Source organism: Danio rerio, chromosome 8 (assembly GCF_052040795.2).
Source record: "Danio rerio strain M-AB ecotype USA chromosome 8, GRCz13ab, whole genome shotgun sequence".
Classification (NCBI taxonomy): domain Eukaryota; kingdom Metazoa; phylum Chordata; class Actinopteri; order Cypriniformes; family Danionidae; genus Danio; species Danio rerio.
Genome location: NC_141028.1, coordinates 22,430,521 through 22,454,887, shown reverse-complemented (window position 1 = coordinate 22,454,887; position 24,367 = coordinate 22,430,521). Strand labels below are relative to the sequence as shown.

At 33.2% G+C, this 24,367-nt stretch overlaps 2 protein-coding genes across 8 annotated transcripts in view; both read right to left on the bottom strand.

Annotated features, from left to right (window-relative positions):
* Nucleotides 1-1,071: 1,071 nt before the first annotated feature.
* mfsd12b (major facilitator superfamily domain containing 12b) lies at nt 1,072-16,788 on the bottom strand. The gene is given in 11 exon segments (NM_001423440.2): nt 1,072-1,546; nt 4,088-4,212; nt 5,012-5,106; nt 7,232-7,402; nt 7,484-7,576; nt 10,301-10,393; nt 10,558-10,746; nt 14,111-14,243; nt 14,743-14,830; nt 14,833-14,949; nt 16,311-16,788. Coding segments are annotated over 11 exon segments (1,452 nt in total). The 5' UTR covers nt 16,579-16,788; the 3' UTR covers nt 1,072-1,466.
* A 4,869-nt stretch (nt 16,789-21,657) lies between these two features.
* Nucleotides 21,658-24,367, bottom strand: part of csnk1g2b (casein kinase 1, gamma 2b) — a 64,285-nt gene continuing 61,575 nt past the window's right edge. For 5 of the 7 annotated variants that reach the window (XM_087263580.1, XM_087263581.1, XM_087263579.1 and 2 more), the window contains one exon: nt 21,658-22,760. In XM_087263580.1, coding sequence (XP_087119706.1) covers nt 22,706-22,760 — 55 coding nt within the window. In that variant the 3' untranslated portion in view covers nt 21,658-22,705. Of the gene's footprint in view, nt 23,853-24,367 lie in introns of all 7 variants that reach the window. The other 2 variants (XR_015497183.1, XR_015497182.1) reach the window with 2 other exon arrangements.

The window sequence follows — 24,367 nt, the reverse complement described above, 5'->3', positions numbered from 1 at the left end:
GAAAATTAAGCAAATAAATAAACACTATTAAATCTCTTGAGTAAAATATTAATATAGTGTTATACATTTGTTACATGTAAAAATATTTTTATTACATATAATGTATTATTGCCTATATAAACTTGCTATTATTTCCTTCATTTAAAAATTAATGCATTATATAAACTAAACCTGTCCAAATTAGATCGTTTAGCAAGGCCAGCAAACGAGTATCTGCTATATTATTGTCAGATAATAAAGACTGATCAGCTATAATGACTCATTAAAAACTGTTCAGTCTATTATATTGAATGGCGATCGGAAACAATGCTCCCCATTCGGCCGTCTCGATTGCAATATTTGTGAAATATAGTAAAGTAAACACTATTGTTTATTGTGTACAATATTTATTAACCACATATATCAAAATATATCGATGACGATGTTCAAAAAGACGTTAATAACACAACATCCGTCGTAACCATATATGGTTTGCCTAGATTGTGTGTCCTAGATTGTGTGTGCCTAAAACGTGTGTGGTTCTGCGGGCCTGCAGCTGGATATTATTGCTAAACAGTGCAAAGCTGAGTAACTTTTTCATTTTGGGGTGAACTATCCCTTTAAGAAGTCTCCCTCTAGTGGATAAAAATGTAGTTAGTATGATATGGAAATGAACGCAGCAGATAAGCTTGTTTTTTCTTGGCAGAGGAGAAAACTGCTTCAAAATAGATGTCCTAAAGTGTTAATAAATAAATAAATGTTGTAGTCCATCAAACATTAATGCACACTTATATGCAGGAATACCTTTTGGTTGTAAGATAAATGTGTTTCAAACAGCTAATAAACTGTTTTCAAACACTTCAGTCACGACTGCCCAAACAAGCTTCACTGCAAACATACCTGCAGCAAGGGTACACATGATATATACACATTATAGTGTGGTTTAGTGGCTTAAAAGTTGATGATCTGAATTTGACACCAATGTTTGGACAGTTTAAAAGAATTGCTTCAGATTGGCCTTGTAAAATATCAGTCACTTTGCAAAAAATTTGGACAACAACAACAACAAAAAATCAGTGTCTGAAACCTTTTCAAAAAGCACCTTTCTTTACTTTATTCAAAGTATATGTGTTTTTGATTGCAAGAGGAATCTTTGGAAATGTTTGGGAAATTTTTTTCAGCAGAGTAACTACCTCATCTCCAGTGTGTCGCGTGTTTGTTATTGTTTTTTTTTTTTCAGATCGTCTCTCTCCATGTGACAGACCTGAACTCATACTTACAAGATGACACACTCTTGAGAATGCGATAACAATGCAGAAACTCATATCTCTAAAGTGCTGATGTGAGAACTTGTGACCACAGGGCTGCATATTTTCAGCTCTTCCTTGTTTCTGTTGAGTTTAAAAAAAAAACATAGAGCTTCCTCTGCAATGTGGCCTGGTCTTTCTCACATTTCTGAATGTTAAAGTAATTTAACGTTGAATCTGTCAGTTCAGTGATCCATTGATGCCATAGTAGCTTGTCTCATCTTCATTTGTAGCCATCAGGCCTCTGATAACTGCAAGACCTGAGCAGAGAGATAGGTATTAGTAAAGTGAAAGTACACAAGGAAACAATTTGATTAAGTATATTTGCACATGATATAAAGCTAGATATGCAATGCTCAGCTATCTAACAAAATAACTTACAATAATGGTTTAAATTTATATGTTAAAGGGACTAAGCCGAAAAGAAAATGAATACATTTATATGTTATGGAAAAATCAAGAAAAAACTAAAATATATAAAATTTTGTTGAAATATTGTAGGTTGTAATTTTTTTTTGCAATATTTTTCATGAATTTAACTGTATTATCTTTCCGTTTCTAAAGATGTTTTGTGACTAAAATATTATTTTAGTAAATATATCTGTTTAATAAATTTGTTTTGTTCAAATGCACCAAAATATATTACCCATGTTCACTGAGAAATGGATAGAAATATTCATTTTCAAAATGGGGTGTACTCAATTATGCTGAGCACTGTATGATAACATTAACCTTACATTGTTACTGCACAATGCTAGTCAGCAAAAAGTTACTACAAATTTGAGCTATTTCAGCAAGTTAACAAACATCTGCTATATATTTACTGGACATGGAATAGTGAAATAATTTTAAGTAAGTGTATGTAACTTTATATATCCTTTACAAACCTCAAAATACACATCTTTTTATTATTATTTTTCTACTTGATTATTTAAACAATGTGTTACAAAAGCAAAAGAAATGTTTTGAGTTTGGTCATTAATAATCCAGGTTTGTTTGTCCTGTTATGTGTCAAAAATATATTTTTATTGTGTTATTTATAATTACATTATATTTATATATATATATATATACAGTTGAAGTCAGAATTATTAGTTCCCCATGTTTATTTTTTTCCCCAATTTCTGTTTAACGGACAGAAGATTTTTTTTCAACACATTTCTAAACATAATAGTTTTAATAACTCATTTCTAATTTATTTTATCTTTGTCACGATGACAGTAAATAATGTTCCTTCATTCATTCATTTTCTTGTTGGCTTAGTCCCTTTATTAATCCGGGGTCGCCACAGCGGAATGAACCGCCAACTTATCCAGCAAGTTTTTACGCAGCGGATGCCCTTCCAGCCACAACCCATCTCTCACTCACACACACACACACACACACACACACACACACACACACACACACACACACACACACACACACACACACACACACACACAACGGACAATTTAGCCTACCCAATTCCACATGTTTTTGGACTGTGGGGGAAACCGGAGCACCTAGAGGAAACCCACGCGAAGGCAGGGAGAACATGCAAACTCCACACAGAAACGCCAACTGAGCCAAGGTTCGAATCAGCGACCTTGATGTGAGGCGACAGCACTACCTACTGCACCACTGCCTCCCCCGTAAATAATGTTTAACTAGATATTTTTCAAGACACTTCTATACAGCTTAAAGTGACATTTAAAGGGTTAACTGGGTTAATTAGGTTAACTAGGCAAGTTAGGGTAATTAGGCAAGTTTTTGTATAACAATGGTTTGTTCTGTAGACAATCTGAGAAAATATTGCTTAAAGGGGCTAATAAATTTGACCTTAAAATGGTGTTTAAAAAATTTAAAACTGCTTTTATTCTAGCTGAAATAAAACAAATAAGACTGTCTCCGAAAGAAAAAATATTATCAGACATATTGTGAAAATTTCATTGCTCTGTTTAACATCATCTGTATATATATATATATATATATATATATATATATATATATATATATATATATATATATATATATATATATATATATATAAAAACATCTATTATTTGCACAAAAAACTTATTTAGCTTTATCTCTGTAACTCAAAGACATTTGTTGTTTAACAAAATGAATGTGTACTGCTGCTGACAAACCACAACATGAAAAATGTGTAACCTTTTTCATCAGAAAATAAAAGTATTTATGTTGTTTTGATGATGTTCCTCTAGAAATAATCCTCCATGCTTTATAGATTTGGACTGTTCTGAAATATACATTCACTTAATATATTATTTTATTATATTAATAATATATTAAGAACTTAATATATTATTTATTTATTTCAGAAACGAATGGTTCTTCAGGTTTAGGCTAGTTCAGAATGTGAAATAGTGTACCAAGTTTAAATGTGCTGCAAAAGTTAATTTTGTAAAACCTTTGGTCTTCATGATTTTTAAAATCAGTTAAAACAATATAATTTTTAAGTTGTTTTTGAGACAAACTATTTGTTTTATGTTAAATTTGTAAAAATTGTTACGTTAATTTAATCGACTTATGTGATTTGTGACAACATGAGGGAATTGTGTGGAACCCAGTATTATTACAGTGTATCAAAATCCCTGTCGGCTGTCGGTTAATTCAACCAGCACCACACATTCAGTAACATAACAAACCTGGTTTGAAACTCCAGCCAACAGAATTTAAATTCTTACACTAACAAAAGTTTCTTTCAGTTCCTCTTTTAGTGCAATATAAAGACCAGCATCTAGAAATTCTGTTAACAAGTCATTGAATATTCATCAGTATTTCAAGTTGAGACTCACGTCTGCGAATCGTAATGGGCCAGATGAGAATAGTAGCCAGACAAAGAGCTGCAACAGCAGACACGCCAGCTGTGACAATGACCATCACGTTGTGGTAAAACCATTTACAGTCAGATTCCAGTGTTCTGTCCACAAAGAGAAAAATAACATAAGAAACAGTAGAAACCTACAGCTCAAGTCAGAATTATTAGCCCCCCTGTATATTTTTTTTCCCCCAATTTCTGTTTAACAGAGCGATTTTTTTGAACACATTTCTAAACATAATCGTTTTAATAACTCATTTGTAATTACTTTTATTTTTGCCATGATGACAGTACATTATATTTTACTAAATATTTTTCAAGATACTAGTATTCAGCTTAAAGTGAAGGATTAGCTAGGTTCATTAGGTTAACTAGGCAGGTAAGGGTAATTAGGCAAGTCATTGTACAACAATGGTTTGTCCTGTAGACTATCGAAACAATATTACGTAAGGGGCTAAAAATATTGACTTTAAAATGTTTTTTTATTATTATTATTAAAAACTGCTTTTATTCTAGCGGAAATTAAGATTTTCTCCAGACGAAAAAAAAAAAGGGAAATACTTTGCTCTGTTAAACATCATTTGGGAAATATTTGAAGAAAAACAAATTTACAGGAAGGCTAATAATTTTGACTTCAACTGTATATTAAACGTTAGAATAGTTTCTACAGACTCTGCACACACAGGCCAACCACAACACACACACCCAGAAACATTAAAACAATGAGTGAACATTTGTCCAAAAATGAGACAAAAAGTGGATTATCGGTTTAAATGCATTCAAGATGGAATTGGCAAACAAGCAGAGCATTTAAAGATTGTACATTCCCAGCCACTCCAGTCACAAGCTTGTCTTGCAGTTTGTAAAGAGTCTTTCATTGGAGATGCTGGACTGCACTCACTGACAAGGATGTAAAGCCTGGATTATCATGACTCCCAGTCCGTTGGCCACCTTATCAGTGAAGCTCATTGCACCGTACACAAAAGCGCCACTTTGCTGTGAAAAGAAACATTTTCATTAGATTCATTGATTAAACAAGCTGTTTTGAACTGGCTTCGTTACTGCTCCTTTTTGTTTTGTTACAGCCAACTCAGCCTGGCAAACTGACGTTTAAACAGTTTATAACTGATATTTTTAAAAATGTTTCATAATGGTCCACTACCATTAAGTATTTGCAACAAAAAAACAAACAAATATTTTTTTATTATTTGATGTGATATGAACAAGTAGTCTGTATCCAAGTCTAGGGGCACTTTGTCAAATTAACTGTCACAAAAACAAGCAAAACAGCCAATAGCTATGTTTCCATCCAAAGATGACAATTAAACTAGAATGTCGCCTTAAATATTTGTGAATACAGCAACATTTTTATCCAGTTCGTCAGAGAGAACAAAATCATAATTTCCTAATAAACTGGTGCTAAATATCGAAAAGAAAAAAGGTGAATTTGATTAATTTATAATTATTATTTTTATTATTATTATTATTATTACTATTACTGTATATCATATGTTTTTTTATTATTCAGTTGTTGTTCAGTATTGAATATACTGTATGTACTTATAATTGTATACAGTTGAAGTCAGAATTTTTAGCCCCCCTGAATTATTAGACCGCTGTTTATTTTTTCCCCAATTTCTGTTGAATGGGGAGAAGATTTTTTTAACACATTTCTAAACACAATAGTTTTAATAACTCATCTCTAATAACTGATTTATTTTATCTTTGCCATGATGACAGGACATAAGATTATACTAGATATTTCTAAGACAGTTCTATACAGCTGTGACATTTAAAGGCTTAACTTGGTTAATTAGGTTAACTAGGCAGGTTAGGGAAATTGGGTATGTATAATGATGGTTTGTTCTTTAGACAGTCGAAAAACAAAATGCTTAAAGGGGCTAATAATATTGGCCATAAGGTGGCTTTTAAAAATTAAAGGCTGCTTTTTATCTAGTCGAAATAAAACAAATAAGACTTTTTCCAGACGAAAAAATATTATCAGACATACTGTGAAAATTTCCTTGCTCTGTTAAACAGAATTTGGGAAATATTTAAAAAAGAAAAAATATAAAAAAGGGGCTAATAATTCTGACAACAACTTGTTTGTCTGTTCATATTATTTTGTTTAGCTCAAATCCTTTTAACTCTGTATATTTTATATGTTTTAAATATGTTAAAACAAACTGACAGTATGCATGATTTTTTGTTTTGCATGGTGGAATTTATTCGATAATTGTTTTCATCGTACTTGATTTTTTTTTTTATTGAATAAAAAAATCCTACTTAGGATATTTTGTCCTCCTTTTTTATGTGCATTTTAAAAATGTATGCACATCTTGGCATTTCCATTATACATTTTTGTGCAATATTTCCAAATAAGCATAAAAATAGGTGAATAGAAACAGATATTGAAATTGTTATATGTGATACTGTTTTCACAATGGCATGATGGTATTTATGTATGCAAACATCATAAAATAATTATTACTTATTAGTCAGGGATATTAAAAAAAGTAGGCTAAATGGTTTATACGTGTGCAAATATCTTATATGGCCTTCTATGAACATTGCAGTCTACTTTTAAATCAATGTGTTTACTAATAAAATACTCCAGTAAAAAACAGCAACATTTAAATTCTCTAAAAAAAGGTCATGGAAGTATGAAAGGCAATCGATAAAAATGTATTTAAATCATAAAATTTGATGGTTGACTGACAATCCATCAAAAAACAAAACAGCCAATAAAATTGCTGTATTTGAGACAATTCTTTCAATGATATGCTGAGATGTTTGTATACACACTTTAAAAAAATGCTGGGTTCCACATAATCCATTTAAGGACAACATGAAGGAATTAAGTTGACACATTAATTTTTACAAATTGAAGTAGATTAACCATAAAACAATTAAGTTGTCGCAAAAAGAATTGTGTTATTTCAGCTCATGTACGTGTGCAAACATCAGTCTTTATATTGTCCTCCATGAGTATCTGACATCAACACAGTCAACCTATTTTTAAACCTGAACATTCTTGTCAAAATCATACACAGTTTTGCAAACCCCTTTCAAAAATGGATTTGTTGATATATTTATATACATTTAAGACATCATCACATACTGTCTGATCTCCGATTAGATTGGCAGTCATGGACAGAGACATGACCAGAATGACAGCAGATCCCGCACCCAGCAGCACAGCGGCTCCGTAAACCCGTGAACCCATGTTCAGATCCACCAAAACCCAAAAGGAAAATGCCATTATGGGCACAAGACCTGCAAAATAGGTCATCTGAAAGGGGGAAAAGGCATATGAGGTGTGTCGTTTGATTTACAATATGCTGAACCAGTCGGAGAAAGTGTGGGAACTCACAGAAGTGCCGATCCATTTGCTTACAGGCTTCATAACCAGAGAAGATACAAAGCCGCTGACGTACATAACCAGGGGAATGGTTGCAATGTAGTTCTGCAAAAACGAGAGGATATTACGTGTTATTTTATCATTACAACTGCCCAAACCAGCCTTATAGCACAAATGTGGTTAAATGTAAATAAGTACAAATACGCTGTGTAAATATTATTATTATTATTAAATTTTTGGTACAAGAAATTAAAGTTACTGTGCTCCAAAGAGAAGGGTAAAGTTGGTTTTATATTCACATATTCTTTCAACTTCTTAATATAATTTCAGAAAAGTATTGTTTGCAAACTCTAAATAGGGAAATCATATTAGCACACAATGACTATCAAAGTACAGCATTGTTCACAGTCAGTTAAATGCTGCTCATGTTATATTATACTTGCATTTGATTTCAGAGGGAATATTTCAATTAAATCAGCTTACTATCATCTCAAAAACATGCAAGAAGGAGATGCTTTGTTTCTGTTGAGGACTTAGAAAAATATGATCATGATTTTATCAGCAGCAAAGTAGATTACTGTAATGGAGTCCTCACTGGCCTTCCCAAAAAGACAGTCAGACAGTTGCAACTCATCCAGAACACTGCTGCCAGGATTCTGACCAGAACCATAAAATCAGAGCACATCACACCTGTCCTCAGATCTTTACTCTGGCTCTCAGTTACATTCAGAATAGATGTTAAGGTATTACTACTTTCTAACTTACTGTCTATAAATCACTGAATGGTCTAGGACACAGGTGTCAAACTCCGTTCCAAAAGGGCTGCAGCTCTGCACAGTTTAGTTCCAACCCTAATTAAACACACCTGATCAAACTAATTGAGTACTTCAGGCTTGTTTAAAACCTACAGGTAAGTGTGTTGGAGCAGGGAACTAAACTGTGCAGGGCTTCGGCCCTCCAGGAATTGAGTTTGACACCCCTGGTCTAGGACATCAATAAATTACAGATATGCTCACTGAATACAAACCTAACTGATCACTCAAATTCCAAGACTTCATTCAAAGCAGGGCAAATCCACCTTCAGCGACTGCACCCCCAGCTGCTGGAACCAGCTTTCAGAAATGATCAGATGTGCTCCAACCTTAGGCACGTTCAAATCAAGACTGAACACACATCTGTTTAGCTGTGCCTCTACTGCAGGGGTAGGGAACCTATGGCTCAGGAGCCACATGTGGCTCTTTGATCAAAAATATGTGGCTTTCCAGTTGTCTCTTTTCAATAATATTTAAAATTTTTAATTACTAGAAATCAGTTTCCTATTGAAAATGTTGTATACATATATATTAATAAAGGAATATAATGATGAAGGTGATAAAAAAAAGGATAAAAAGAGAAAGAATGATGAAACTTTAATTAATGACTATTTGCATTACTATGTTTTTTTTTTCTATGGGTCTATGTTACAAAATGTAAAGGTACAAATGGAATCAAACATATAATTTGTCAAAGATGCCAAAAGGATCAAATATGTTTCATGTAAAAAGAAGAGATAAGTAAAAGAAGAAATAAGTTTAAGTAATAGACGAATGATGTATGTGGTAATGGGGTGGGAAAATAACAAGCTTGTGCTTCATCCCACTCCATTTTCGACCATGTTGAAATGTATTTTTGTTCATGATATTTTATGTATGATATTTTTGTTCGAAAATAAATTAAATTAGATTAAATCAAAAATATTTTCTACAACAAAATGAATAAGAACTCAGTTTACAATAAAAGGACGTTTTAACCAATGCGCATATGTGGTGCTGTGGTTTAACTTGAATCGCGATAACAATAAAGAGCAAGTTATATTTCTTACATTTCTATGGTAAACTCACACGTAAATTCAAACATTCAGGTGGCGATGGCAAAAAGAAAAAAAATCTGCAAATTGTCCTTTTTTATACATTGTTGTGCGTCATATATTTTTTTATTATTATGCATGGACATATATAAAGGTTTTGTGTATAAATATATAAAGGTTTTGTTATATATGGCTTTTTAAAAAATGCATTTGACAAAAAAAAAAAAACTGAAATGGCTGCTTGCTGAAAAAAGGTTCCTGATCCCTGCTTTACTGAATGAGCACTGTCCTATGTCCCAGAGCCTTTTTTTCTTTTTCATTCCTTTAAAACTTATTTTAACACATTTTAATCTGTTTTTAATAATTTTTATTCTTTGTTTTTATTTTATTATATTTGTTTCTTTTATTCCTATTTATGTAAAGCACTTTGAATTACTTATTTGTATGAAATGTGCTTTATAAATAAACTTGCCTTGCCTAAAGGGAAACTTAAAATTTTGCTTTACTATTTTATTAAACAAAGCCACACAAAGATTGAATATCAAAAAGAATATAAAACCAACTTTACCTCAATGCTCTAAAGTTTTAGTGGACACAGCTGACTTTCATGTGGACCAAAAAAAATTTAAATGTGTTCTACAATGTTATTTTTATAGATTTATAAATGAGGTATTTATTAAGGTACTTTCAATAATTAAATGTATATGTTTTTTCAAATTTTAGTCTTTTCATTGTAGTTGTTTAATTAAATTATTCAAATTTTTTATGTTTATTATTTTAATGCGTCTTTTAAAAAAATAATTTTAAAATTACTTTCATTTAGCCTTTTTTAAAAGACTGAAACTATTTATTACTAGAAGTTTTAGGCTAAATAATGGCAACAAATATTCTATTAATGTTTAATATGTTTTAATTAATGTATAATATTCAAGTTTACTAGAAATGGCCTATGAGTTTTTATTGGGAAGTGTCATGCTCCTCACCTTTGGCAGTAATAAGGAGTTTGTCAGATACATCGGGATGTACGTTTGGGACATGTTTACGATCAGTCTAGTGCACATATATAGTAAGGCAACCTGGAGAAAGAAAACAAAATGATTCCTTTGATATGATTAAACCATTAAATATATTATTATTATCAGTTTTAAAATGATTATTAGGTGATAATTATGCAGTACGCATAATCAGGGGGTCTGTGTTTATTGTTTATGTCAAAATTGAGAGGTCTCTATAAGATCACCTGATAGAAGGCTGGTTCGACGAGCCAGTGTTTCCATCGGAGCAGGGCTCCAGAGGTTTGGGAAGAGCAATTGGAAACCTCAGATTTTCCAGTCTCTTCACCCTCCTGAGGCTGAACGGCTTCTTTAGTGCCCAGGTGAAAAATGACAGAGGTAACTGTACCAATGCCCCATACTGTAAGTGCCAGATACTGTAACAAACAAAGACAAAATATATATTTTATGAGAGCATTTAAATAAATAATATGCTAAAGAATGTTGGCAAACAACATTTTGTTTTCCATTGAATTGTTTTATTTTGTCCTGAAACTCTTTTGTTACCAGCATTCTTCAAAAACTCTAACTGTTATTGTAAAACTGTTACTTGAACTCTGCCTCTTTTGTTTAAGCTGATCAGTTAACAGCTGCAATGAGAGAGACGGAAGTTCCTTCGATCAATGAATCAATATCTGACCTTTGTTTTTCTGAAAAACAAAGGTGTAAAAAGGCCATAACTTGCAGAACTGTCTTTTGAACTACTCAACATTTGCCTTTTTAATTGACATATATAATTAGAATATGCAGAAGATCCTGCAGGAAGATCCAGCTTCTCTCTACCACTGCATCATCAACAGCAGAAGCGTACATATCACATTCAAAACCTCTTTCTGAAAACTTGGCATAGTGTACTTCAGTATGTTTGTAACTGATATTCATTAACAAAAACTTCCTCAGTTGTTTGTTATATTAAAATAAAATTAACCTTATTAGAATCCTCGATTGATTATTGCCACAGTGCAATTCAGTGACTGGTGCCCTGTTAAAAAGGAGTTACTTATTTGATACTCACACTCACCTTAAGCGAGGAGTGACCAAAATATCAATATAATAATATTTATTTGAATATTTGAGACAAACCAAAGAATTTATCACTATAATATATGGTGCCCAGCGTAAGGCTGACTTAGATTGAAATGGAAAATTCTGTTTTATCGACACAATGTTAATGCACTAGGAAAACTGCAATCAAGGTAACCTTAGCAGGAGACTAAATCAGCCATCAAATTTATAAAGTAACCAGTTGCAAAGCAAAAGCGGTTCCCTCTAAGTCTGATATGATTGTTGTCCCTGCTTAACGACTAACGACGGTATTATCTATGAATATGTTTGTGAAGTGATTACAGTTTGATATTGGCATTTGTGTAAAAGAATATTTATTATATATTTGTTAAGGATATACAACACAAATGTATCTAGTAAATAAATATGGCTGATATAACGGCAGAGACCCCCCACTATCAAGATTTTTTTTCAGCCTAGCACAAAATTTCCCTGTACAACCAAAGCAGGATATTTCCCTAGCCCACGATCAGAACGAAGTTTTATATTTGAAGTTTAGGGAGCTCAAACATAGGCTGACTGATTTGCGTATAAGTATAATTTGAAGCTAAGAACTAAAGTATGTAGGCTGTCTTAGGAGACAAAGGGTTTACAGGCTATCACTGAAACCCAAGAAGCACAGCTCCTGTAGTGTGAAAACTGACATGACAACTCTGCAAACAGAGCTGGACCACACTCAATTGTTAAACAGAGGAGTTAAATTCTCTGAGATCTAGCAAAACTAAAGCAGAGTTAAAATCAGCATTTCTTAACATAAGAGAGAAGCAAGAAATGGACAAGAAAGATATGCTAGGTAAATTAAATTATATTATAAACATGATTAGTGAATTGTATGGAGCCAGATATTTTTCCTCCTAGCACCCTGAATTACAAATTGAGCACCCCTGCTCCTTTGATTCAATTCAATTCAAGTTTATTTGTATAATACACTTTACATAAATTATTGTTCAAAAGCAGCTTTACAAAAGGTGCACACTATTACATTACAATCAAATTCGGAAAAGTATATTAGTTACCATAACTTTAATTGCTACAAATAATTTTTAAAAACTAGAACCGAATAGCTTGTTTAACAGTTAAAGTTATTATATAAAAACATAGTTAACCTAAAGTTATATACCATATAGGTGATGTCCATAATTCAGCCAGTAGGGAACCCCTGATGTGTAGCTTTGTAGAACGAAAGCATGATCAGAGTAGCAGTGATACCAGAGCCTCCAGTGGTCTAAGCTATAGAGTCCAACTCTCATAAAACTATCCTTTCTCCACCCAAGATTCACATTATACCACGTTAGAATAGCCAGTCATTAGTTAGAGAATTGACACATGGCGTTGAAGTGTTATATCCTGAAACCCGTTGAAACAGCATTGAGTTGTACCTCATAGAGGTAAATTTTTTGTGTGTCAAGTGCTGTATTCATCAACCACCATTCTGTGTATGACATCCATTATCTTTGTGGCGTAGACTTACTGGCACGTCAGTGGTAAACGTTCAAGTTTAATTAAATAGAGGGGGGTGTGGGGTATTCATTTAAGAGTTACAACACAAGTTTATCAATCAAAATATAGCTGATATAACACTAGAAATGGTGAGATAAGCTGTAAAAGCCTCTTATCAAGCTTCTTTTTTTTAGCCTAGCACAAAATTTCCCTGTACAACCATAGCAGGATATTTCCCTCCCCCAAGATCAGAACAAAGTTTTATATGTTTGAGGAGCCTAACATGAACTAACAACGAGCAACACTTTCACATTTTTCAACATTTATTGATAAACTATAATCTAATGGGGAAGACATTGGTGAACAAAATCATTTTTACAGCTATTTTGGCACACAAATGTGTTCTTAGACCTTCTAATGCTGATCGGTTTGAAATGCAGCAGATCGTCTTGACCATGTCATGCGTAAATGCGTTGAGCTGCTGCCATGTAATTGGCTGATTGGAAATTTGCGTTAATGAGCAGTTGGACAGGTGTACCTAACAAAGTGACTGGTGAGTGTATAGCTATAAGAGAGAATGATGAAGATGGGATCCTCTACCTGTATGCAACTTCTTATATAAAACAGATATATATTTTAAAACCCTTGACAACTGAAATGAGGCTATGTATGAGAAAGTCTTAAATCTGATTTATATTTGGTGATGATGTCTGTGGGCATCACCATTTAAAATGAAAGCGCACCTTTTCACTTAATGTCTTATTTCTCATCGTTAAAAAAAAGACGTATGACAGGAGAGTGGAATCCAAAAACAAAACTCTGACCAATGTGAGTAGAGTTTACTTCCACGAGAATTGTGTTAATAATTTTGGTCTGTTAAGAAACTTTGCCATGTGAAAGCGAACAGTACCAAGAACAAAAAGCAACTTTATAACAATTTGAATTGGTGTTTGGAACAATCCAAACAATCCACAGCTGTAAAAGCACCCTAAAAACTACGTGTAAACAGGATTTTTCAGAAAAAATGTCCCCAAAACAACATAGGAAGTCATGCAGTGTATTTGTTTTTTTACTTTAATTACAAGCTGTAGTAATAGAAATCAATTAATATATGCAAATTCCATTAAAAAATGTTGATTATGATTTTAAAAGCTTCAGCTTGATATTTATCTTAAGTACAAATATTCAAATTTGGTCTTTTTTAAGTCGGCAATGGGCATATTTGCATGTACTCACTCTAAATGTGGGAACATCAGCCCAGCTCAGATTCTGGGTAATGGATGGGTCCTCTGTTTGTTGGGATTGGAAATGAAACAAGAGCCACGCCACAGCATACACCGTAATGTTTGCCACCACTGTGAAAGCATACCTGTTCAGGAATCAAACAATCCTTTAAATGCATCAATGACAAAGTTGCATGAGACTCAATAGCCAGAGTTTCGTTAAAAGTCTAAACTCTAAACAGAGTCTAAAAAGAGACAGAGAAGAAAGACATCTGTTCTTTCTGACTCACATTACAGATAAGTGTTTGAACAACAGAAAATAAAATGTAGGATGTGCTTGTTTCTCTTTTAAAAAAATGATGCAGATTATTAAAAAAAGAAAATGATCATTAAACTTGCTAAGTAGGGCTGTCAAATTAATCGCAATTCATTATACCTGAAATAAAAGTTTGTATTTACATGTCTTGTTAGTACTGTGTCTATTCATTATGCATGTTTACAAACACACGTCAAATACAGTAACAAATTAAATAAAATACTTACCTACATATATATATTTTAATTCATATAAAATAGAATTTTTTTTTTATTTAGTTTTCTTGTGGTTTTCTATTTTATTTCCAAGACATTATTTCATTCTCATACCTGTACGAAGTCAGTTCCACTTTGGCGTGTTCACAGTTGACCAGCTCAGGAATGAGTGACAGGTGGGATATCTGAGTCGCAGCCCAGCCTGGAAGATGATGATGAATGGGATGATGTAAATGATTCCCAATATCTGCGAGGTTTTCTCATCACATCCGATACAGGGGTTGAATATGAATGGGAATGAGGCAAACACACTTAATGTTCCTGGTAGGAATGGAGAGTGAAGTGAGCAGTGATTGTAGTGAAATATGATACTAAGGAAGTGTTGGTAAATTTTGGCAAATTCTAGTATAGCAATATCCGTCATGGCCAGCTGTTCATCTCAGCTGTTATAGTAAAGTAATTTTGACAGAAAATAATGTGGGCACACATAGTGCTAAATAGATAATAAATACACTATTATATTTTTTTAATTATATTTTGCTGTAACTTACTGGCAGCATGGTTGCCAGCAAATTACTGTAATTTTACAGTAGCCTCTTTTTACAGTAGCTTACCATAAATGTGTTTCACAGTAGCATTCCCATATTACAATTTCTGAAATTAATTAATTTTACAGTATTATTACATTACAGTACTTTTACTGGATAAAAAACACTGATTAACATTCAAGTCTATCATTTTTTACAGCAGCAGAACTGCTTTTATTTACAGTAGAATACCACAAATTCCTAATATATAGTAAGTTACTGTAAAAGTTATAATGCAGTGCACAATACAGTAGTGTACTGTACAGTATGCAAGTGGTATTTTAGTGGGCGTTTTTGACGCAAGTTACTGTAAAATTGCAGCAGTCTAACAGCATAGCTAATTCAATAATAGTTAATGCAGTAGGCACAGATATAAATTAATTATTTGGTATCTCTACTTTAAAAAACTATATTAAAATTAGATAAAGCAAATCATATTCACTTTTGCTTAGGTAGAGGGGCTGCATGCGTTTGCATCTCATTAAATAGGCTACAAACCTACAACTTAAAACTTAGACTAGCTTAAAGTATATTCAGTATGAGAATTCGTAAAACTTAAATAAGTAGTATTGGTTTTTATTTTAGCCAATAAAAACTGATCTATTTAAAATGTTATATATAGATAGGCTGTAAAAGGTAAAAACAAGGGTTTTACAGTAGTTAATGTTAAACAAATGGTAGCCTATGACGTTATCTGAAAAGTAGGTAAACAAAACACTTCATATCAAAAAGCTTGATTATCTGAACATCACGAACAATCCATTGACATTTTAAAGACAAACACTTCAGGTTTTGTTTTTAATTCAAGGCTCTATTTTCTACCCTTTTGGTGAAAAGTACACCTTACAGCTGCCTGACGACAGCTGACGAGCTTCCGTTTATTTTTCCGGTTGAGGGGGATTCCTGTCAGAGGGCATTTACGGCTTCACCTACTTAGGTAATATGCAGAGAGTTAAAGTGTTTCAGGTTGACCAGAGATTGCTGTAAAGCAGCTCATTAAAGCCTTAACTCTTTCTAACTTATAATGAAAATGAGGAGATCAGACTATTTATATTTACGGCGCGCTCCCTCAGTTAACCACAGGTACGCGCTTACCCACTAAATGCCAAGTCTTTCTTTTCCCATATTTTCCACATCCTGACGTCCGATCCGATTCATAGCCGACAAGCGGAGTGCAGATCCCATCAGCTATCTGTCCGACCAGCAGCAGTGCACCTGCGTTTGTGTCCTTAAAACCGAGAACCGAGTGATAAAACACCAGCAAATAGGTGAACCACATAGACGCGCAGAGATCATTGAAGAAATGACCCACGGCGTATGTCAGTCTCCTGCACACGGGTAAAGTCACCGGCTGATCCGGCATCCTGAATCAACTATAAACCAAAAAAAAAGATCAAATAGACGCTTTTATACGCAGTCAGCAGCAAAGAGTCAGTGGAAAGAACTGAACACCAGAATCGCACTTATTGATGCTTTAGTCCTGAAGTAAAAGTGAAATGGGTCCTGTCAGCGATTGTCTGCATCCAGCAGTGCCCGTTTTCGGTTTTATTTCTTCGTCTGACACCCACGCTATAACTCGAGAAAAGGGGATGTTACCATTAAATGATTTTCATAGACAGCACATGCCCTCTTTTAAAGCAGGAAAAGATGCCAGCGTCTCATTTAACTGTCAAAACAAAACACTATCACGTGCTGAGAAACCAGCGTGAGAATTTAACATAAAGCTCTGAAGCTATCAAAGCTTTGAAATACATTTAAAAGCAAATTCAAGCGCAAAAAATGCAACACTGCTCATATTATAATTCGTTTACCTAAAAATTAAAATGGTTTATTCACCCTCCACTTATTCCAAACATGTCTTTAATCTATATATCTTTTAAACACAAAGGATGCAAAAGCCCAAAGAAACAGAAGAAAGAGACGGATAAGCTTTAGAACTACTTGAGGGTGAGGACATTTTCATTAAGATAAAGAAATATAATAATGGTTGCATTTATTGCCTCATATCTTGAATGTTGTTACATTTTAGTCCTGGAAGCAAATATTTTTCCATATTAGTATCATTTACGTTATTAGTATCTACACTGGATATTGGAATAAAAAATGTAAAATTTGAACTAATAGAAAAATACATTATTTGCCCTAAACAATATTTTCTATCTCCATCGGAACAATTTTATATAACTTGGTACAAAACATATTTGTCTTGTTGAAGAAAGTCAATTAATTTAAATTTTCCTTTTGTTCCAAACAAGAAATGTTGAGGTCCGAATTATTAGCCCCCCTGTTTGTTTTTTAATGGAGAGATTTTAACACATTTCTAAACATAATAATAACAACTCATTTCTATGATGCTTCTATACAGCTTAAAGTGACATTTAAAGGCTTAACTAGGTTAATTAGGTTAACTAGGCAGGTTAGGGTAATTAGGCAAGTTATTGTATAACGATGGTTTGTTCTGTAGACTATCGAAATTAAATTTATTGCTTAATGGGGCTAATAATTTTGACCTTAATATGGGTTTTAAAAAATTTTAAAAAACGCTTTTATTCTAGTCGAAATAAAACAACTAAGGCTTTCTCCAGAAGAAAAAATATTATCAGACATACTGTGAACATTTCCTTGCTTTGTTAAACATAATTTGGAAATATATTAAAAAAAAGAATAAAAATTTCAAAAGAGGGAAAATAATTCTGACTTTAGCTTTAATCAAAACAAAAACACCTCTAAATTTGATCACTTGAGCCAATGAAAAATAAATCATTTGCCTTAAACAATATTTTTTTAAATCCATGAAAGTACAAAGCACATTGAGCTTCTGTTTAATATGCACACGCTAGCCTGTGTGAGTAACCTCAGTAAATTTTACATTGGTCAAAACAAATATTTCTTAGTTGATCTCTAAATTAAAAACATTTATATTTAATTATGTTTTGAACTTAAAATATTACTTGAAAAATAAAACAAATAGTTATTGTTGTTAAACTATAATATTAAACTGAAATAAAGATAAATTTTCACTTGGATAAAGTACTGGGTGATTTTGTGTGTGTGTGTGTGTGTGTGTGTGTGTGTGTGTGTGTGTGTGTGTGTGTGTGTAAAGTGTACCTTCTGAAAAGGCACTACCATAATGGCAGCATTTGTATCTTTAATTCTGAGACTGCTGAAACTATGATCACATTTTTTGTAAAGACTCGTATAACAGACCACACAAACATTTTAGCAATAATATGACTTCTGTTTGGCACCATAAATATGCATGGATCAAAACTAACAAAGTAAATCTAATTAAGATAAAGAACTAGAAACTTAATTATCTGATTGGGAAATGAGTATTTTATAAAAGACATTTCTAAATATTTTTGCCAGATGTTACACTATATATAAATGACTACACCTGGTATTACTAAATAACAGTTCATTTTTGTTAACCTTTTGTTAACATCTAATACACTCACAGATGTCTGATATGACTAAATGACATTAATATGACAGACATGTCCATAGCTCATTCATCATAAAATAATAATGTTAGATGTTGCATTTAAAAGTAGTTCACCCAACAATTACATTTCTGTCATTTATTCACCCATTCACTTGTTCAAATTCTATTTAAGTTTCTTTCTTCTTCCTCTTTGAAGAAACGAGTTACCCATTGATTTCTTTGGTAATTTCTTTTCTATTGAAGTTGATGGGTCACAGAACCAACATTCTTCAAATGATTTGCTTTTGTGTTTAACAGAAGAAAGAAATTTGTAAAGGCTTAAAACCTCATGAGGAAAAATAAATGATGAGGCAACTTTCATTTTTTGGGTGAACTGTATCGCTCTAGAGTCTGGTGACTGGAGGGTATTTGAATATAAAGAACGAATTGTCAGGAAACCAGTTTAAGATGATTTGAGCTTAGTGACACAGGGTGCTATCCTGCTGGAAGTAGCATCACATTGTGGTCACTGTGTGGACATTGGTAATCAACAATGATCAAGCAGGTTGTGCTGTTTAAACAATGCAAATTTTGTATGGAGATGCCCAGAATATGTCCAGAAAAAACAAAACAAAACACTTTTATCCTGAGCAGCTTACACAAGACAGGACAGATCAATGCTTTCATGTTGCTTCCACATCAATGTTGTTGAAGAAATCGAATCTCATCAGAGCAGGAAACCCTTTTTCAATCTTCCATTGACAAATTTGAGTGAGGCTCTGTAAACTGCAGCCTCAGGTTCCAGACCTCATCTGACAGGAGTGTCACAAAAGAAGCTGTTACATTCAAAAACTCATCTCTAACTTTTTGATTAAGGTGCTAATTCTTATTAATTTAAACGTAGTTCTTCTGCTGAAGCTTATCTGCTGTCAATTTGTGCTCTCAGAGATGCTCTTCTGCAGACAATGCTTACAACGAGTGTTTTTTTAAGTTCCTGTTATTTAAAATTCTGTCTTTGAGTCAATCTGTTCAATCTTCTATGACCTCCGGCATCAACGTGGCTTTTTCACCCACAGAACAGCTGCTCAATGGATATTGTCTTATTTTTGGACCACTCTCCGCAAAACCCTAAAGATGGTCGCAAGTGTTAAGATACCAGTATACAAGACATTTCTGAAAAACCCAGACCGGCCTGTCTGGTACCATCAACCATGTTGAAAGTCACTTACATAAACTTTATTCCCCATTCTGATGCTCATTTTGAACTTCAGCAGATCGTCTTAGTTCACTTCAACATGCCTAATTGCAATGATTTTCTGTCATGTGATTGGATATTAAATATTTGTGTTACATTTTATCAGGTGCAATTAATAAAGTAGCAGTAGCTGGGTTTCCATCACCATGGCAGAATCCGAAATTACCTCTATACAATCGTTCACTATTCTCTACATTAGTCCACTAATATAATGCATTCAAAGGAATGAATGAAAACTAGTCAGTGAATTTGAGCACAATAAGAGATTCCATTTAGTGCTTTGCTGATCGATAAATCCCTCAGTCAGATATCAGCTGGTCAAACCCTGTGATAATTATTTAACATTTAGCTGTCAATTGGTAATAAAGTATTTTGATTTCGGTCATGTACACAAACAAAAATAATAACAGTTTGCCATCTTGTGGTCAGATGCGGGAATTCATTTGCCATGCAAACTATTACAATGCATTAAGGATATTCTCTAGCAGCAGTTGTACATTCATTATTGCTGTGCATGGTAGGTTTGATTGAGCGCACTTCAGAATGTCCATTATGGTTTTGAACACCACAAATGTCTGCTCTCTCAAAGTGCGCTATTTAAGACTATGGGTGCCATTTCAGATACAACCCCTGTGGTAATGCACAATTTGAAGCATTGCATGAGAAATAAGTGGTGAGAATGGCAATGTTTGAATAAAAATCTCTTCATTTGCAAAAACTTAATGCTTTGCTTGAGGTGGTTTTGGACTTGTGCAAAAAATGTTAATGCAAATAATAGGAGATGGAAGCACAATTGTAAAAAAAAAAAAAAAAAATCACACCTGATGTAGTAAATCTGATGTAGGAAACATTACACCCACATGACTAATCGGCTGTTTCTAATATGCTCGCCTTGTTTACTGTTGGTTACTAGGTTACCAATACTACAGCTAGATGCTCCAAAAGGCCCGTTCACACCATTCATGGTAAATTATAAAGAAAACAATAAAAGTGTTGTTCTAAAAATTCTAAATTCTAAGTTCTAAAAATAAAATACAATCATTATGATTGTAAAACAACAGTTCAAACCACAGCTATAAGAAAAAAGATATAGAGAAACAACTTTTTTAGCTAATAAAATAATACAAATAGTAATATAATAAAAATATAGTACAAATATAGTAAAAATATAAAAAAGTACCCAATGTATCCTTTGCCCTTTCGACAATTTTGTTTTGCCTTCTTTAAAAGTCGAAAAAGTTAGAAATTTGTTAGTGGTGACAAAAAGTCACTGATTGATTAGATTGACTACACGAGCTGGATTCACTGGTCAGATGCACTAACAACTCACTGAGGACATTTGTTGGTCACACGGGCGTAATGACAAGTGATCATTGCTGATCATTATCGTTTGAAAAGTGACACAAATTTATTTTATTTTTATATCTATGTTATTGTGCTTGGTGTGAAATGGCCCTAAACTCATGGAAACCTATGTCATGTTTGTTTTTATGCAAACTGCTTTATGTTAAGATGGAAACCCAGCTAGTGATATTACATTATTTCAACAATAACAAAATATACATACTACACAAAATATTTTAAACTATTAATGAAACTTAGAATTGTCCATTTATAAGCCATCAGCCAGATTCAGAACATTCATTTGATAAATTAGGGGTGAAAATAATGGAGTCATACAAAACAACACCCATAATTATTATGCCACTTGCATACATAAAAAAAACAATGCAAAAAATAAAAAGTCAGTGCAGGAGACTTGCTTAAATTTTAAACATTTTACTTGGAAAGGCACAAACTATGATTTCCTGGTAAATAAATTTTGATGTGAGAAATAAAACTGAAGTACATTTCTTCTTTTTTTTAACGGTCCTTGAACAGATATCAGCCCTGTTGCGGGAGCTCTCCCACATCAGTTCATATAGTCTGACATTTATCTCATCATTTTAATTCAAGCCCACGGTTGTTGTCTTCTTTTTTTTTCCAAAAGTGCAATAACAACAATGACAAGAGAATAATATCCATTTGTATCTCCGTCCCCCACAGTACCTGAGGCCAGTAACTGTGCTACAGAGTCCACAATGACAGAAGAAAAAAAAAAATGGAAGAATTTATATGAAGAAAAAAAACAAGACAAAAATAAAGGACAGAAATAAAGCATTTCCAGGACACTACAACTGCTTTACAACTGAAGGATTCCTGTAAATCATTAAAAAAAATTATAATAATTACAGTGGGGGGAAAAAAAAGACTCCAGAGTCTGGTTGAGATGAAATGCGTCCTGTTATTTTGTAATTTGGTGACTCTTTCCCAGTGCAGAGGCGACTCCTGCCCTCATGTTTTTTGCCACAAATAAGAACTATTTCTAAGAAAACTTAAATCATCCGCTCACTGATATTTTGTCCCCTGATCAATGAACAATAAACACTCTGCATGGAATCTAGAAACATATCAGCTGTTTCAAACAGCCTCTTTTTTCAGTTCACACCACTGTGGTCTTGTATCATTAATCACTCTTGTATCATCTCATTCTTTTTGAGCGTTTATGTGTGATTTGATTTTTACACATCTTATGTATCTTCATTTCTTCTTTTTTTTTTTTTTAAGGAAGGAACCAGAGTCTGTTGGACAGTCAACAACATTCCTTTGCACTCCAATAAGTGGTGAAGCATCTATGAAAGAAAGTGTGATGGGAAAAGAGAGAGAGAGAGAGATATAGAGAAAGACAGAAAGAGAGAGAGATTTGTGTATTTGCTTGCATTTTAAACTTAACAGTGACCAGAATGTTTCAAGTTCTTTTCCACGAGCGCTTCACTTGTGCCTCTGAAGAGCTTTCCTCTTTCTCCGCTTAAAAAAACAACAGCACCTGAAAGTAAATACAGAGGAAAATTTACTTCAGACATAAAAACTAAACACAAAAGTCTTGATGAGTGAAATTAGGTTATAAATTGAAGAGCGCTGAGGCACAACGAGGAACATTAAATCAGTGAAGGGACATTCATACGGCAATTTGCAGCAGCAAAATGAACAGAAGAAATTCGTTTTCAATTAAAGTTGATGAGCTTCAGCAATAGAAAAAAATGGACTATCTGAGATTGTGAAATATTTATGCAAATGTAAGGCGACAACCACTGAGGGTGAAGATGGCATTCTGCAGATGAGTGTGATTCATTTATGATTCATCTCCACCAACATAAGGGGGATGATATATATAATCTTAATATAATGTCAGCAACTGATATGATGCATGATTCTCTGTACATCTGTATTGACCTTATTCTTCAAGTATGCATGGGAGCAGCCATCGGAATCTATTTGGCTCGAGACTTCTGGTCTCATTCACCTCCATTGAATTTTAGACGTAAAAAACAGCTTGTTATGCTGCTTAAATAGCAAACTAACATTTTTACTATTATTTTCCTTTCCCTATTTTCCTATTATATTATTCTACATTTAATGTATTATTTTCTACTTTTCTAGTCATGAACATACTTGTTTGTAGAGAAAGTAGTTTGACTGTTTTCTGATGTTTATTATTCCTAGTCATTTGTCCCATAGGTGACTGAATCGTAAGTTCTAAAACAATTGCAAAAACGTGCGCACTTCTGCATTTAAGAATAAGGTCAATATAAACACTTTTAACTACATAATATTAATTTCAACAGAATAAAACATCAGTGTTTATATACGAGTATGATTATAGTATTACCGAAATACTCCTGTATTTGCCATTTACAGTTGAAATGTTTATATTAAATACATATTTTTTTTTGTGTGTTTGAGCTCAAGCACATCAAATGAGAAGCGTCCAGGGGTATGAATAAATTTGTGATTGACTACATATATTTATATAACAGTTCTGTCTGGGTCTCAATTCTGATTTGGCTGATACCAATACACTACCTGACAAAAGTCTTGTTGTTGATCCAAGTTATAAAATCAACAAATAATAACTTGACTTCTAGTTGATCAATTGGAAAAGAACTCAATCCCTATCATCACAAATACTGCAGAAGACCTATTGGAAACCGTATGGACCCAAGATTCCTACAGAAATTAGTTTAAGTTTGGGGTTACATTTAGTATGGGGGCTTTCGAGAGATCTGCAGAGTGGATGGCAACTTCAACAGCCTGAGGTATCAAGACATTTTTTTCTGCCCATTACATTACAAACCACAGGAGAGGGCAAATTCTTCAGCGGGATAGCGCTCCTCATACTTCAGCATCCACATCAAAGTTCAAAGTATGGATAAAGTCGTCCAAGCTCAAGTGAGTCATACACATTAAGTCTTTTTCCACTGCAGCATGACTTTATATTCTATACTGTTCATTATTTCTGTTAAGTGAAAGGACTTTTGTCTAAGCAAAGTCAGATCTTACTGTAAATTAAATAATTAAAAATAAAAGCATGATCATATTTTTTTTTGGTAAAATAAACGTGATAGAGTTCTTTGCCTTTCATATAAAGCACTC